Here is a 14,330-nt window from a genome sequence, read left to right on the forward strand (position 1 = left end):
TGGTACATTTTATACATCACACATATTGCTTTGTATTTATGCCTGGCATGGAGTGTGCACCCTATATGTGGTAGGTACATAAAATAAAACTCAGCAAGCAAAACTATGAGATTTTTAGAAAAACTTTTCAAGCCCCAAACAATTAAAGGCACCCATGACCACTTCACTCAAACCAGCTATGTCCTGGCATCCACCAAGCCTTACCTCAGGAGTGAAAGAGGCCCCAGCCAGCTACTCCACTTGCTCTGTCTGTTGGAGGAAGCAAAAGAAGTTGTAAAGTCCTTGAAGCTGTCAACATGAGAAGTGACAGTTCTCACTAACACATCAGGCCCGCTGGCAAGCCCTATTCAGACTTGCAAGTGACCCCAGCCTGAAACCTTTGTAGAATAAAGGACAGCAGCCTTTTCCCTTGGTTCCAAGGAGGGACACTAAACCCTTTGACATTTCCTGAGTAATGGTCCTGGTCACACAAGAGCCCCTGGGTCATACCTGAGTATGCAAACAATTGAGGTGGCTCCGGATGAGGACAGGTCACCTGGAAGATCACAGAGCCAGGGCTTTGACCCAGCCTGATTGCTGGGTTACATGGTTAAGCCTCCAGGAGAAACTTGAGTGCTGAAGCTCAGGGGCACTTCCTAGCTAGTGAACCCACAGATGTCTAGAAGGGTGGACTGCCTGATTCCATGGGGAAAGGGCACAGTGGTCATGTGCCCAGAGACCCCTCTCCCCAGACCTTGGTGCCTCTTCTTTGGCTGGTCCTGATCTATCACCTTTATAGTAAAGCTATATGTGCAGGTCCACATGTCCACAACAGTCTAGAGTTTTCAGTTCTGAGTTCCACCATCTTCCTCCTTTCCCTTTCCCTTTCCTTTTCCCTTTCCCTTTCCCTTTCCCTTTCCCTTTCCCTTCCCTTCCTGTCCTGGGCTTGAACTCAGGGCCTGAACACTGTCCCTGAGCTTCTTTGCTCAAAGCTAGCACTTTACCACTTGAGCCACAGCACCACTGCCAGCCTTTCCTGTTTATGTTGTACTGAGGAATCAAACCTAGGGCTTCATGCATGATAGGCAAGCCCTTTGCCACTAAGCTACATTCCCAGCCCACCACCGCCTTTCTTCACAGAACTTTTTCTAAATGTGTGCATGGATGAGGGCGGGGGATGTTAAAAGCTAACCACAGTAAAGAGTTGCAAAGAGCCTGTGAAGACTTCTAATTTCAGATCATCATTTCCTTAGTGATTTGTCTATATTCTATAGGTAAGTCTTTTGTTAAAATGTTTTCTCAAATGTAAGGTTTACTTTTCTAGTCTTTTATTTTTTTATTTTGCCAGTCCTGAGGCTTGAAACTCAGGGCCTGAGCACTGTCACTAGCTTCCTTTTGCTCAAGGCTAGCACTCTACCACTTGAGCCACAGCATCACTTCTGGCCTTTTCTGTTTATGTGGTGCTGAGGAATTGAACCCAGGGCCTCATGCATGCTAGGCAAGCACTCTACTGCTAAGCCACATTCCCAGCCCCTACTTCTCTAGTCTTTATGACTTAAAAAAATTTTTTTGGGTGCCAGTCCTTGGGCTTGAGCTCAGAGCCTGGGTGCTCTCCTGAGCTTTTGTGCACAAGACTAATACTCTACCAATAGAGCCACAGGTCCACTTCCAGTTTTTGGTGGTTAATTGGAGATTAGAGTCTCATGGCCTGGCTGGCTTCCAGCCATGATCCTCTAATCTCAGCCTCCCAAGTAGCTAGGATTACAGGAGTGAGCCACTGGTGTCTGGCTCTTTATGATTTTTAACAAGTAAATATTCTCAATTCTACTGTGGAAAACTACCCATTTTTAGTGTAAGAATCTTCTCACTAGGTGGTGAAGGCACTTTCCCTCTTGTGGAATATCACTGTCCTGTCTTTCACAGTCTACATTCTTTCTAAAAATGACTGGCATCTCTGACAAGCCCTGAAGCCTTTGGGTTTAGCCTCAATTTCCCTGTATTTAACTCCTTCAGACCTAAGCACACAAGCCTTAGGGTCTGATGTTCCTTAGTCCAAACTCTGGGCTTATTCTCTGGCTCTGGCTTCCACAGCCTGAGTGAGTAACAGACAGGGGCCCTACACCCTCCTATTCCTAAGGGTCGATCAATCTCTATCATACAGATCAGGAGCTCCTGGGGGGGGGGGGGAATTCTTTTTCCTCTAACTCCTGAAGATCTACTTTCTCACTTGAAAACATTTGAATGAATGAAATGGATGAAGGAATGAATCCTAAGTCTATCCTAGAAAGAATATGCCTTATAAGTTCTCCAAGTAATGTTTATCAACTGCTGATGGCAATCATTTCACCAGTGATCAGCTTGGAAAAGCCTTCTTCTCTGGGTGGGCCATAGCTTCTCCTAAAGAAGGCAGCTCATCAACACTGGGTGCAATGGGTGAATTTCAGATATAATTCTGAATTGGTATGGGTGTGTGTGTATGTGTGTGTGTATGTACGCTTGTATGTGCGCACACCAGGGCTTGAACTCAGCATCTGGGCAATGACCTTTAGATTTTTGCTCAAAGCTAGCACTCTACCATTTGCACCACACTTCTATTTCCAGTTTTTTGGTGGCTAATCAGAGGTAAGAATCTCATGGGCTTTTCTGCCTAGGCTAGCTTTGAGCTGTCAGATCTCAGCCTCCAGGTCACAGGTCACCAGTGCCTGGCCAGATTAACTGTTTTTGTTTTGTTTTTGCCAGTCCTGGGGCTTGAACTGGGCCTGGGTGCTGTCCCTGAGCTTCTTTTGCTCAAGGCTAGAGCTACAGCACCACTTTAGCCTTTTTCTGTTTATGTGGTACTGAGGAATCAAACTCAGGGCTTCATGCATGCAAGGCAAGCACTCTACCACTTAGCTACATTCCTAGTGTGGGATTAACTTTTAGAAGAGTAAACATTACAAGCTTCAAGGACCTCTTACCACTGGTACAAAACGTATTTACACATCTCCTAGCCTCCAGATAAGCACCAAAGGGCCAAGGACAAGAATGTAGAAGGGCTAAGCACCAGTGGCTCGTGCCTGTAATCTTAGGTACTTAGGAGGCAGAGATCTGAGAGTTGCAGTTTGAAACCAACCTGGGCAGGAAAGTCCCTGTGAAACTCTTACCTCCAATTTACCACTCAACAACCACAAGTGGAGCTGTGGCTCAAGTGGTAGAGTGCTAGCCTTGAGCAAAAGATCTCAGTGACAGTGCCCAGACCCTGAGTTCAAGCCCCATGACTGGCACACACACCCAAAATATGTAGAAGAGCACAGAGGGTGGCCATACATTTTATTGCAAAGTAGGTCATCAGGAGGCTGGAAGGAAACACAAAGGAACACTTGCATGTGAAGTCCCGTGTGACTTGTGAGCAAAGCCCAGCAATGGCCACTCAGTTATCAGTGGACCACCTGCCTCGCTCTCTGAAATGAGGACTGCTAAATTATCAAGACAGTGAATAGTAGGCGCCAACCTTTGTCCCACCAACACCTATCATCATCTTTTTTCTATTTCTGTTTTATCTTTTAAATGGCCTTATCTCTTTAAAAAAATTGCTTTGCTGGAAGCCCATCTCTTACAAAACAAGAGGAAGCAGCAGATTTCATATACAGTACCTGGGGTTTTTCCTTAAGAAAATCAGGTAGCTGAAACTCTCCTTTATAGACCTGGAAAAAGCAAAGCAGGTGTGAGTGGAAGGAAGCAGGTATGCGGTCACCAGTTCAGGACAGTGGGAGGTGGGGGCGATTGTTCTCTGAGGTCTTCCCTTGGAGTCTGGCTGGACAGAGGGCAGTCTGCTCCTGTGTCCTGTGGCCAAGTGAGCCTCCAGGCCAGGCTGACCCAGACATTCTCCTGAGAGAAGGCCAGCCCAAAGCTGCGTTTCTCAAGCAATCTTACAGAACCCATGCAATCTGGAAAAAGCTCCTGGTTACATTTTGAATTCTCTAACATTAGAACCCTCTATATAACCTAACTTTATTTCCTCTGCTTATGTCTGATTACCAAAATGATTTGAATATTAGCTGATTTTTGCCGTGTATGTGTGTGTGTGTGTGCGCGCGCGTGCGTGTGTGTATGAATACTGGGCCTTGGCACTCTCCCTTAGCTTTTTCACTTAAGAATGATGTTCTCTACCACTTGAGCCAAACTGCCACTTCTGGATTTTTGGTGGTTGATTGGAGTTTTGTCCTGAATGGAAGAATATGACAAATACCTAAAATGTGGGCAGAGTATTCTAATGGACCAGGTTGGGAGCTAGGACTTCAAGAGAACTGTAGGAAAAGACAAAGCTGCCCCAAAATGAATTATATTTTGGATGGTGAAAGAGTCCCATCAGGGGCTGGGAATGTGGCTTAGTGGTAGAGTGATTGCCTTGCATGCATGAAGCCCTGGGTTCAATTCCTCAGCACCACATAAACAGAAAAAGCCAAAAGTGGCACTGTGGCTCCAATAGAGTGCTAACCTTTAGCAAAAAGAAGCTTGGGGACAGTGCCCAGGGCCCTGAGTTCAAGCCTGAGAACTGGAAAAAAAAAAAAGTTCCATCAAAGTTGTACCTAGGGGAACCTACATGGTCCACCTATAGACACTTCCAAGCAAAGTGCTGAAGGAGCTGTCTGGTTTCTTCTGCTATGCAGGTGCTCTGCACTCCAGCCACTGACAGTTCCTTCATGCACTGATTATTGTCTGGTTTTTTGTTTGTTTGTTTTGTTGTTGTTGTTGTTTTTGTTTTGCCCGTCCTGGGGCTAGGCGCTATACCTGAGTTTCTTTGGCTCAAGGCTAGCACTCTACCACTTGAACCATAGCATCACTTCCAGGTTTTTCTGAGTACTTTATTGGAGATGAAGAGTCTCATGGACTTCTTACCCTGGCTGGCTTTGAACTGTGACTCAGCCTCCTGAGTACCTAGGATTACAGGCATGAGCCACTGGTACCCAGATGGTTCTTTTTTCTTTTCCTTTCTTTTCTTCCTTCCTTTTTAAAAAATTTATTTATTTATTTATTTATTTTTGCCAGTCCTGGCCCTTGGACTCAGGGCCTGAGCACTGTCCCTGGCTTCTTTTTGCTCAAGGCTAGCACTCTGCCACTTGAGCCACAGCGCCACTTCTAGCCATTTTCTATATATGTGGTGCTGGGGAATCGAACCCAGGGCCTCATGTATATGAGGCAAGCACTCCTGCCACTAGGCCATATTCCCAGCCCCTTCCTTCCCTTTTTTTTCCCTAGTCCCAGGGCTTCAACTCAGGGCCTGGACACTATCCCTGAGCTTTTTTTGCTCATGGCTAACACTCTTATCACTTCAGCTACAGAGCCACTTCCAGCTTTTCTGTTTATGTGGTACTGAGGAATTCATGCATGCTAGGCAAGCACTCTACCATTAAGCCACATTCCCAGCCCCAGCTGGTTAGTTTCAAGATAGGGTCTTGATGCAAGCCTGGACTGGTCTGGACTGTGATCCTACCTGTACTCCCCTTTGTGTAGGATGACAGATGTGTGACATCATGCTCAGAGTCTTCTAGATGTTTCTAGTATAATGCAAGGAAAGGGAAGGGAAGGACTATCTGGGATGGAGGAAGGAAAGGAGTCAAGCTATGATGTTGGCTTACCCACCAGCTTCCATGGTCCTTCCTATATTGAGGCCTAGGCTATATACCAAACACCATACTGTCATTGTAGACTTTAAGGGGTTGCCTTTGCTCACAGCGTTCTTTAGAGTACATATGCATTTTTCGCGCGCACGCGCGCGTGTGTGTGTGTGTGTGTGTGTGTGTGTGTGTGTGTGTGTGTGTGTGTTCCTGGGGACTAAATCCAGGGCTGTGTGCAGGTTAGGGAAGTACTCTACCACTAAGCTACAGCCCCAGGTCTGTACTTTTTTTTTTTTTTGTCGGTCCTGGGGCTTGGCACTCAGGGCCTGAGCACTGTCCCTGGCTTTTTTTTTTTTTTTTTGCTCAAGGCTAGCACTCTACCATTTGAGCCACAGCACCACTTCTGGCTTTTTCTGTTTATGTGGTGCTGAGGAATCAAACCCAGGGCTTCATGCGAGCTAGACAAGCACTCTACCACTAAGCCACATTCCTAGCCCACATATTTTTTAACTCTAAAGATTCAACCAAAGGTTGGAAGTTCAAAATACACTGTAAATTCATATCCTTCCCCTACTTTCTGCAAAGACACTGAAAGCTCCAATATAATTATTCATTCCTTCCTCTCAATTACAGTCACATGTATAGAATTGGGCTAATCATAATTCTGAGTAGAATTTGATTCATTATAATTCCTAATTCCTGACAGACTTTCATTGTTCGTACATGTTTGGTCTGCTCTTGTTTATTTAGTAATACAATTCATTACTTTTAATAAGGTAATGAGCACTGCCCCTTGAGGAATTATGATAGTTTCACATGAAGAGAGAACACTCAATCACTGCCAGATATGATAATAGAGGAAGGAATCCCACATTATCACATCCTTCAATCCCTCTGGGCTTTTGTGGTCCAGTAGAATCTCATTATCTCTAAACACAAATGTTGCAGAACAGTTGATAACATGCATGTTTACATATTTTCATTTGACTTAAAATATTTTGGCAGCTGTGAACATCTCAGACTGGGTTCTTGGAAAAATCCAACGGCCTTGTCCAATGTAGAAACAATGTGCCAAATGTTCATACTGCTTGTATCAAGAAGAAAAACATACTAATCAGCTTAGAAGCATGATATTCTACGCCAAAAATGTTCTTAATAAAAAGAAATGTTCCAGTAGAAGGACTATTGGGGACAGTTGGGCAGAATGTGAATTAAATTGAGACTGTAGACCAAGTATAAACTACAAAGTTCTTCCTACTTCAGAAAGCAATGTAAATAAAAGAGAGTAGTAGCAAGACTATAGTTTCCTGAGGAAAAAAGTTGTCTAGGCACTAGTCTTAAAGAGACATCACTCAGGACATGCAAATGACCAACAATGACTTGCAAAAAGGTTCAACATCAGTAAAAGCGAATCAAACCCACAGTGAGAGATCGCCTCACTTCAGAAAGACTATCAAAAGATGGCTAGCTGATGTACACATGATTATATAAGATGAGGATAAGCAAAAAGAACTCCAAAAGAAGGACACGGGAGGATTCTATTGTTGTCGTTATATTTAATGTTCTAGGTGAATTTCCTTTGGCGTACCCCAGGTGGTTATTGTACATGATTTTGGTACACTGGATTTTGTATATGTGCTTACCTGAACTACGGAAGGGAAAGAAAAATGAGGAAGGGTGTAACAAATATGACAAGAAATGTACTCACTACCTTATTATGTAACTGTACCCCCTCTGCACATCACCTTGTCAATAAAATTTAATTAAAAACAAAAAAGATGGCTAGCTGGGTGCGGGTGGCTTGTGCCTGTAATCCTAGGGACTCAGGAGGCTGAGATCCGAGTATCACAGTTCAAAGCCAGCCCAGGCAGGAAAGTCCTTAAGACTCTTATCTCCAATTAACCACTGAAAAACTGGAAATGGAGCTGTGGCTCAAAACAGTGGAGTGCTAGCCTTGAGTAAAAGAGCTCAGGGTCAGTGCCCAGTCCCTGAGTTCAAGCCTCACAACCAAAAAACAAACAAAAGAAAAAACAAAGGTAACTAGTTTCAAAATATTGGAAAGAAGATGACAATCTGGGAAATCCAAGAGTGGAGCTACTACAGAACTCCTCCATGTCATCTGCAGGCATGAAGATGGTGAGCGAGTAGAGTGCTAGGAATGGAGGTTAAAAAAAAAATACTCGGGCTGGGGATATAGCCTAGCGGCAAGAGTGCCTGCCTCGGATACACGAGGCCCTAGGTTCGATTCCCCAGCACCACATATACAGAAAACGGCCAGAAGCGGCGCTGTGGCTCAAGTGGCAGAGTGCTAGCCTTGAGTGGGAAGAAGCCAGGGACAGTGCTCAGGCCCTGAGTCCAAGGCCCAGGACTGGCAAAAAAAAAAAAAAAAAAAAAAAAAAAAAAATACTCAAGGCATGGGTATAAACCCGAAGTATGGAAACTGAAAACATAGTGTACCTTCCACACTCTACCTGTGATGCAAACAACCATTTTACTTCAAGCGCTGCAGCTCTCTCCTATGAGCTCAGAGCATCTAATCAGCTCTTTCTCACTTATTCCAAATGTCTTCTTATCTGCCATGTGGGCTCTGCCCCTAGTACCTGCCTTTCCATTTGACTACAATTTTCTCTTTCAGTATGTTCTACTCAGATTTTCAACTATACACTCCATTCAGATCTGGATCTGCTTTTCGGCTTACTCTTTTGAGTTTGTACAGATAGATAGATAGATAGATAGATAGATAGATAGATAGATAGATAGATAGACAGACAGACAGACAGACAGACAGAGATAGATATAGATATTTGCCAGTCCTGGGCCTTGAGCTCAGGGGCTGAGCATTGTCCCTGGCTTCTTTTTGCTCAAGGCTAGCACTCTACCACTTGAGCCACAGTGCCACTTCTGACTTTTTTTTCTGTATATGTGGTGCTGAGGAATCGAACCCAGGGCTTCATGTATGTGAGACAAGCACTCTACCACTAAGTCATATTCTCAGCCCGTAGATTTATATTTTTGAGGGGATGGTGATGGAACCCAGGAGTTCACACATGCTATGTAAGAGCTCTACCCCTGAGCTACAGCCCATCCTCATGCTTCACACTTACCAAGCTGGTCTTTGCACTCTATTTGTTGTTGTTTTCTGATAGTCCTGGGGCTTGATCTCAGGGCCTAGGCACTGTCCCTGAGCTTCTTTTGCTCAGGGCTAGCACTCTACCACTTGAGCCACAGCACCACTTCCAGCTTTTTCTGTGTATGTGGTACTGAGGAATCACACCCAGGGCCTCATACATGCTAGACAAGCACTCTACCACTAAGCCACATTCCCAGCCCTTGGCTTGGCTTTTGTACTCTGACTCATCTGTTGCTCACAGATCCTGCCTGAAAGTATTGATGACCACAGCCTCATCCCCCCATCCACTCTAGATTCATGCTCAGTTCATTGAACAATACCCGTTAGCATCTGCCTCTCAGAACAAGCTTAGATAACAAGTTTTGTTTGGGACACTGAATTTAAGGTTACTTGAAGCACCAGGTGGAGATACATAGAGTTGGGAATAATCAATGGGGAACTCAGTAAAGAGACCACTAGGAAGTCACAGCTATGGCTATCAGTAAACAGGCTGCAACAGAAGCCCAGTGAGTGGAGGAGTGCAATCAGGGGTGTTATACAACAGAAGGCCTTCATCTGTGGGCTTTGTCCATGATCCACGGAGACGGTAAGTCAAGCTCTGTGTACCTGTCTGAGGTAGAGCCGCAGGTTTCATCAGACCATCTCATCAACAACATTCCTAAGTGTGAGCAGGTTAAGGTCCTCAGGATGGGGAGGAGCCTGCAATGGAACCCCAAACTTTGGGGATTAGAGTCTGTGGTGGGAAAGGGTAAGGAACTATTAGAATTCCACTTCCATGTGAAACACATGGTATTCTAATTAGAATTGGGCAACACAACCCTCAAATCTGCTGACTCAGATATCACTGCCCCTAATTGTATAAAAACCAGCACTTTTAAGCCTAGAGACTCAGATGCAGTAGTTTGTCGAAATTTTGCTTTCTTTTCCCTTCCTATTCCCACCTTACAAATAAGGGAACAACTTTCCCAGCCATAGTGTGCCCAGCTCTGACAAAGAACTATTTGCAGCTTCACCAATGCTGGGTATATTACAGGCAACAGCTTGCAAGATGTAAAGTTCTGGGATTGAAATAGACCCATGTGGAAAGAGGTCTAGGAACTTCAAAGACCACCATCAGCTTTTTTTTTTTCCCCAAGGGCTCAGAAAACAGAATTATGGTTCATATTTTATCTTGTCTTTCTCAAAATGGTCACTTTAGAGATAGAGACAAGGAAAGAAGAAAATATTTCATCCGAGTGTGTAATCTGAAATCCTTCTAAAAGCCACAAATGTGTATAAAAAAATTCTTTAGTCACATGGATTCAACCACAGCATTCTTCCCAACCTAGCACTGAGGCAAGCCAAGAATAGCCCAGCCAAGCCAAATTGCATGTAGGAAAACTATAATCTCTACTGTTCTGGGAAACCCCAAAACATTATTTATACATGTATCTTGGTTTGTACAAAAACCCTTTCAGTACTGGGCAAAGGAGAAAGCTACGAATTACCAATTCTAAAGATCACAGGGACTGTGGAAGCCAGGTGCTAGACGGAAGTCTGCTTTCTCCTAAACAAACTATGCCTCACAAGACCTTAATACCTATGAAACTTTTTTGTTTGGTTTTGTCGTAGGGCTTGAACTCAGAGTCTGGGTGCTGACATTGAGGCTTTTTGTTCAAGGCTAGGCACTCTACCACTGGAGGCACACCTCCATTTCCAGCTTTTTTTTTTTTTTTTTTTTTTTTTTTTTTTGGCCAGTTCGGTGGCTTGAACTCAGAGCCTGGGCACTATCCCTGAGCTTCTTTTTGCTCAAGGTTAGCATGCTACCACTTAAGCCACAGCACCACCTCTAGCTGTGATCCTGAGATCTCAGCCTCCTGAGTAGCTAGGATTATTATGTGTAGCCACCAGCACCCAGCTTGAACTACATTTTTATAACAAACATTTATATGAAAAGCATAAAAATTACAGATGATTTAAAAATAAAACATTTGCTTTCATATATGATCATTTACAGTAGACAGCTTTTCTTTTACTTTTTCTTTTTGCCAGTCCTGGGGCTTGAACTCAGGGCCTGTGTATGTGGTACTGAGGAATCAAACCCAGGGCCTCATGTATGTTAGGGGAGTACTCTACTACTAAGCCACGTTCTCAGCCCCATTTCCAGGTTTTTGGAGATAAGAGTCTCACAAACTTTCTTACTTAGGTTGACTTCAAACTGTGATCCTCAGGTCTCAGCCTCCTGAGTAGTTAGGATTCCAGGCGTGAGCCACCCATGTCTGGCTAATATGAAATTCTTTAGAAACATAGAGGTACCTTATAAACAAATATATATGCACACATACTAATAGGTAGAAAATATTACTTTTTGGTCTGAGACTGGGACTTGAACTCAGTAATTGATGCTTTTGCTCATAAGAGCTGTACCAACTGAGCCACACCTCCAACCCTGAAAATATTCAATCATATTAATCTATAAGATCAATTAAAATTATCAAAAAAATAAAATACTTCTATTATGCTGGAAGTTCAAACTCTTTTTTTTCTTCTTAAATTAAGAACATATACCAAGTACCTTAAAAAAATCTTAGCTCCTGGGGGAAAGCTAAGGAAGGGGTGACACTGTCCAAGAAGAATTGTACTCATTACCTGACTTATGAAATTGGAACCTCTCTGTACAACTCTTTAATAGCAATAAAATTGTATTTTGAAAAATGTCAGCTACTTTGCCTTGGTTTAACCACTCTTTTGTTAGTGTAACCTCAATGAAAACCTAATACAGATGTGTAAAATACACAGTTTGTCAGAGAAAGTGTAATAACAAGAGAAAAACAGTAACAATTACGTAAGAGCCAGTAGGGAAGTATCTTCTGTTAATTCACTGCTGTGTTTCAGGGAGGATTTAAAATGATTCCTATGATGACAAATCATATAACCATAAAGAATGATGTTTATGGGCTGGGAATATGGCCTAGTGGCAAGAGTGTTTGTCTTGTATACATGAAGCCCTGGGTTCTATTCCCCAACACCACATATATAGAAAATGGCCAAAAGTGGCACTGTGGCTCAAGTGGCAGAGTGCTAGCCTTGAGCAAAGAGAAGCCAGGGACAGTGCTCAGGCCCTGAGTCCAAGGCCCAGGACTGGCAAAACAAAAAGAATGATGTTTATAAAAGCATGTCCACAACAGGAAGATGCTCAAAGGTTGGCTACAAAATTGTGTGTACAAAGGTAGGTGGTAACTTTTGGTTAACAAAAGGCAGAGAAGAAGAGGAGTACATGAAAACATTAAGAATGGTATCATCTGGGAATAACATGACAGGTCACTTTCAGTTGTGAAAGTGTTCCATAATGAACTTAAATATTCTTATTAACTTACATTGGTTATACAGGGAGATTTTATTGTTATATTTCTACACGTGTATACAATGTATTTCTATTATTCATATTTCTCTATCACTTTCCATGTCCCCTCCCCAAAACAATCTCAACAAATTTCAATGATAAATGTATATATATATATATATACATACATATCTAGTCATATACACACACACACACACACACACACACATATATATATACACACACATACACACACATAGTCAGTTGTAGGGCTTGAACTCAGGGCCTGGGCATGTCCCTGAGCCTCTTTGTGCTCCAGGCTAGCACTCTACCACTTGAGCCACAGCACCGCTTCCAGTTTTTTTGAGGGATTATTGGAGATAAGAGTCTCAGGGGGATTTTCCTGCCTGGGCTGGCTTCAAACCGAGATCCTGAGATCTCAGCCACCTGAGTAGTTAGGATTATAAGTGTAGCCACCAACACCCAGCTTGAACTACATTTTTATAACAAACATATTTATATGAAAAGCATAAAAATTACAATGATTTAAAAATAAAACATTTGCTTTCATATATGATCATTTACAGTAGACAGCTTTTCTTTTTTTGCCAGTCCTGGGGCTTGAACTCGGGGCCTGAGCACTGTCCCTAAGCATCTCTTCCTCAAGGCTAGCACTCTACCACTTGAGCCACAGTACCACTTCCAGCATTTTTGGTTTATGTGATACTGAGGAATCGAACCCAGGGCTTCATGAATGCAAGGCAAGCACTCTACTACTATGCCACATTCCTAGCCAGACAGCTTTCTTATAGTGGCACTAATGATGAACTGAAAAAGAAAGGATAAGATTCCTAAAAGAATCTACATGGAAGGAAACCTTTTTAAAGTTAGCAGAAATCTAAAGTACATCACGTCCAATATGCTGAGAGTTCAAAAGTAATTTTTAAATTTATCAACAGCTATCAGAAACCTTAAAAATATATCAGATCCTGACCAGGCACTGGTGGCTCATGCCTGTAATTCTAGTTACTCAGGGGGCTGAGATCTGAGAATCATGGTTCAAAGCTAGCCCATGGAAGGAAAGTCCTTGAGACTCCAAAGAACTACCAGAAAAACAAAGTGGTGGTATGGCTCAAGCAGCAGAGTGATAGCCTTGAGGGAAAAGAAGGGGGTAGAGGGACTGGGAATATGGCCTAGTCGTAAAGTGCTTGCCTCACATACATGAAGCCTTTAAATTCCTAAGCACCACATATATAGAAAAAGCCAGAAGCGGTGCTGTGGCTCAAGTGGTAGAGTGCTAGCCTTGAGCAAAAAGAAGCCAGGGAGAGTGTTCAAGCCCTGAGTTCAAGCCCCAAGACTGGCTTAAAAAAAAAAAAAGCTCAGAGACAGTGCCCTGGCCCCAGTTCAAGCCCCAGAAGCATCCACAATGATAAGCTTGACTTACTTATTCTGTACATTTCTCCACTCTGAAAACACAAGTATGAATAAATACCACAAAATAAGTGTTCCTGTCAATTAAAAGCATCAAAAAAAGATAAAGAGATGACATACTATAAGGCTATGGGAATGAGGGACAGCTACTCAACCAAAGAACCAGAGAAACCTGACACTATTTCACTCTTGGAAATCAAATAACTCCCTGTCCTGTCTGAACTATAATTTCAGAGAAAAAAAAAAAGAGTCCAGCACTAGTGGCTCATACCTATAATCCTAGCTACTCAGAAGGCTGAGATCTGAGGGTTATAGTTCACAGCCAGCCTGGGCAGGAAAAACCCTTATCGACAATTAGCCTCTCAGAAGACAGAAGTGGAGCTATATAGCTCAGTGGTAGAGCAACAATGTGGAGTAAAAAAGCTAAGGGGCAAGCCACATGCCTGTAATAGAGCTACTCAGGAGGCTGAAATCTGAGGATCACAGTTCAAAGCCAACCTAGCAGGAAAGTCCATGAGACTCTTACCTCCAGTTAACCACCAGAAAACCAGAAGTCGTGCTGTGGCTCAAGGCACTAGAGCACTAACATTGAGCAGCAGGGCTCAGGAACAGTGCCCAGGCCCTGAGTTCAAGTCCAACTACTGACCAAAAAAAGCTAAGGGGCAGTGTCCAGGAAGCCCTAGAACCAAACAGAAACAAACCCCTACCAACAGAAAACAGAAAGAACTATAGCTGCTAGGGCAAAGGATGATGGTATAGTGCATCTAGTGTTTCTGCTTGGGAACATGAAAACATTATGGTGATACATGAGGGTAAAGGTACAAAACTCTGTGAATGTACTTAACTCCACTAAACTGTACACTTAAAAATT

At 43.2% G+C, this 14,330-nt stretch overlaps 1 protein-coding gene across 2 annotated transcripts in view; it reads right to left on the reverse strand.

Annotated features, from left to right (window-relative positions):
- The window catches only part of Tpst1 (tyrosylprotein sulfotransferase 1), a 63,065-nt gene that overhangs the window by 1,461 nt on the left and 47,274 nt on the right, over positions 1-14,330 (reverse strand). The window contains exons 4-5 of one of the 2 annotated variants that reach the window (XM_048329575.1): positions 3,612-3,662; positions 205-249 (exon numbers count right to left, since the gene is read on the reverse strand). In XM_048329575.1, coding sequence (XP_048185532.1) covers positions 232-249; positions 3,612-3,662 — 69 coding nt within the window. In that variant the 3' untranslated portion in view covers positions 205-231. The remainder of the gene's footprint in view (positions 1-204; positions 250-3,611; positions 3,663-14,330) is intronic. The other variant, XM_048329584.1, reaches the window with a different exon arrangement.

This window comes from Perognathus longimembris, chromosome 1 (genome assembly GCF_023159225.1).
Source record: "Perognathus longimembris pacificus isolate PPM17 chromosome 1, ASM2315922v1, whole genome shotgun sequence".
Lineage (NCBI taxonomy): Eukaryota > Metazoa > Chordata > Mammalia > Rodentia > Heteromyidae > Perognathus > Perognathus longimembris.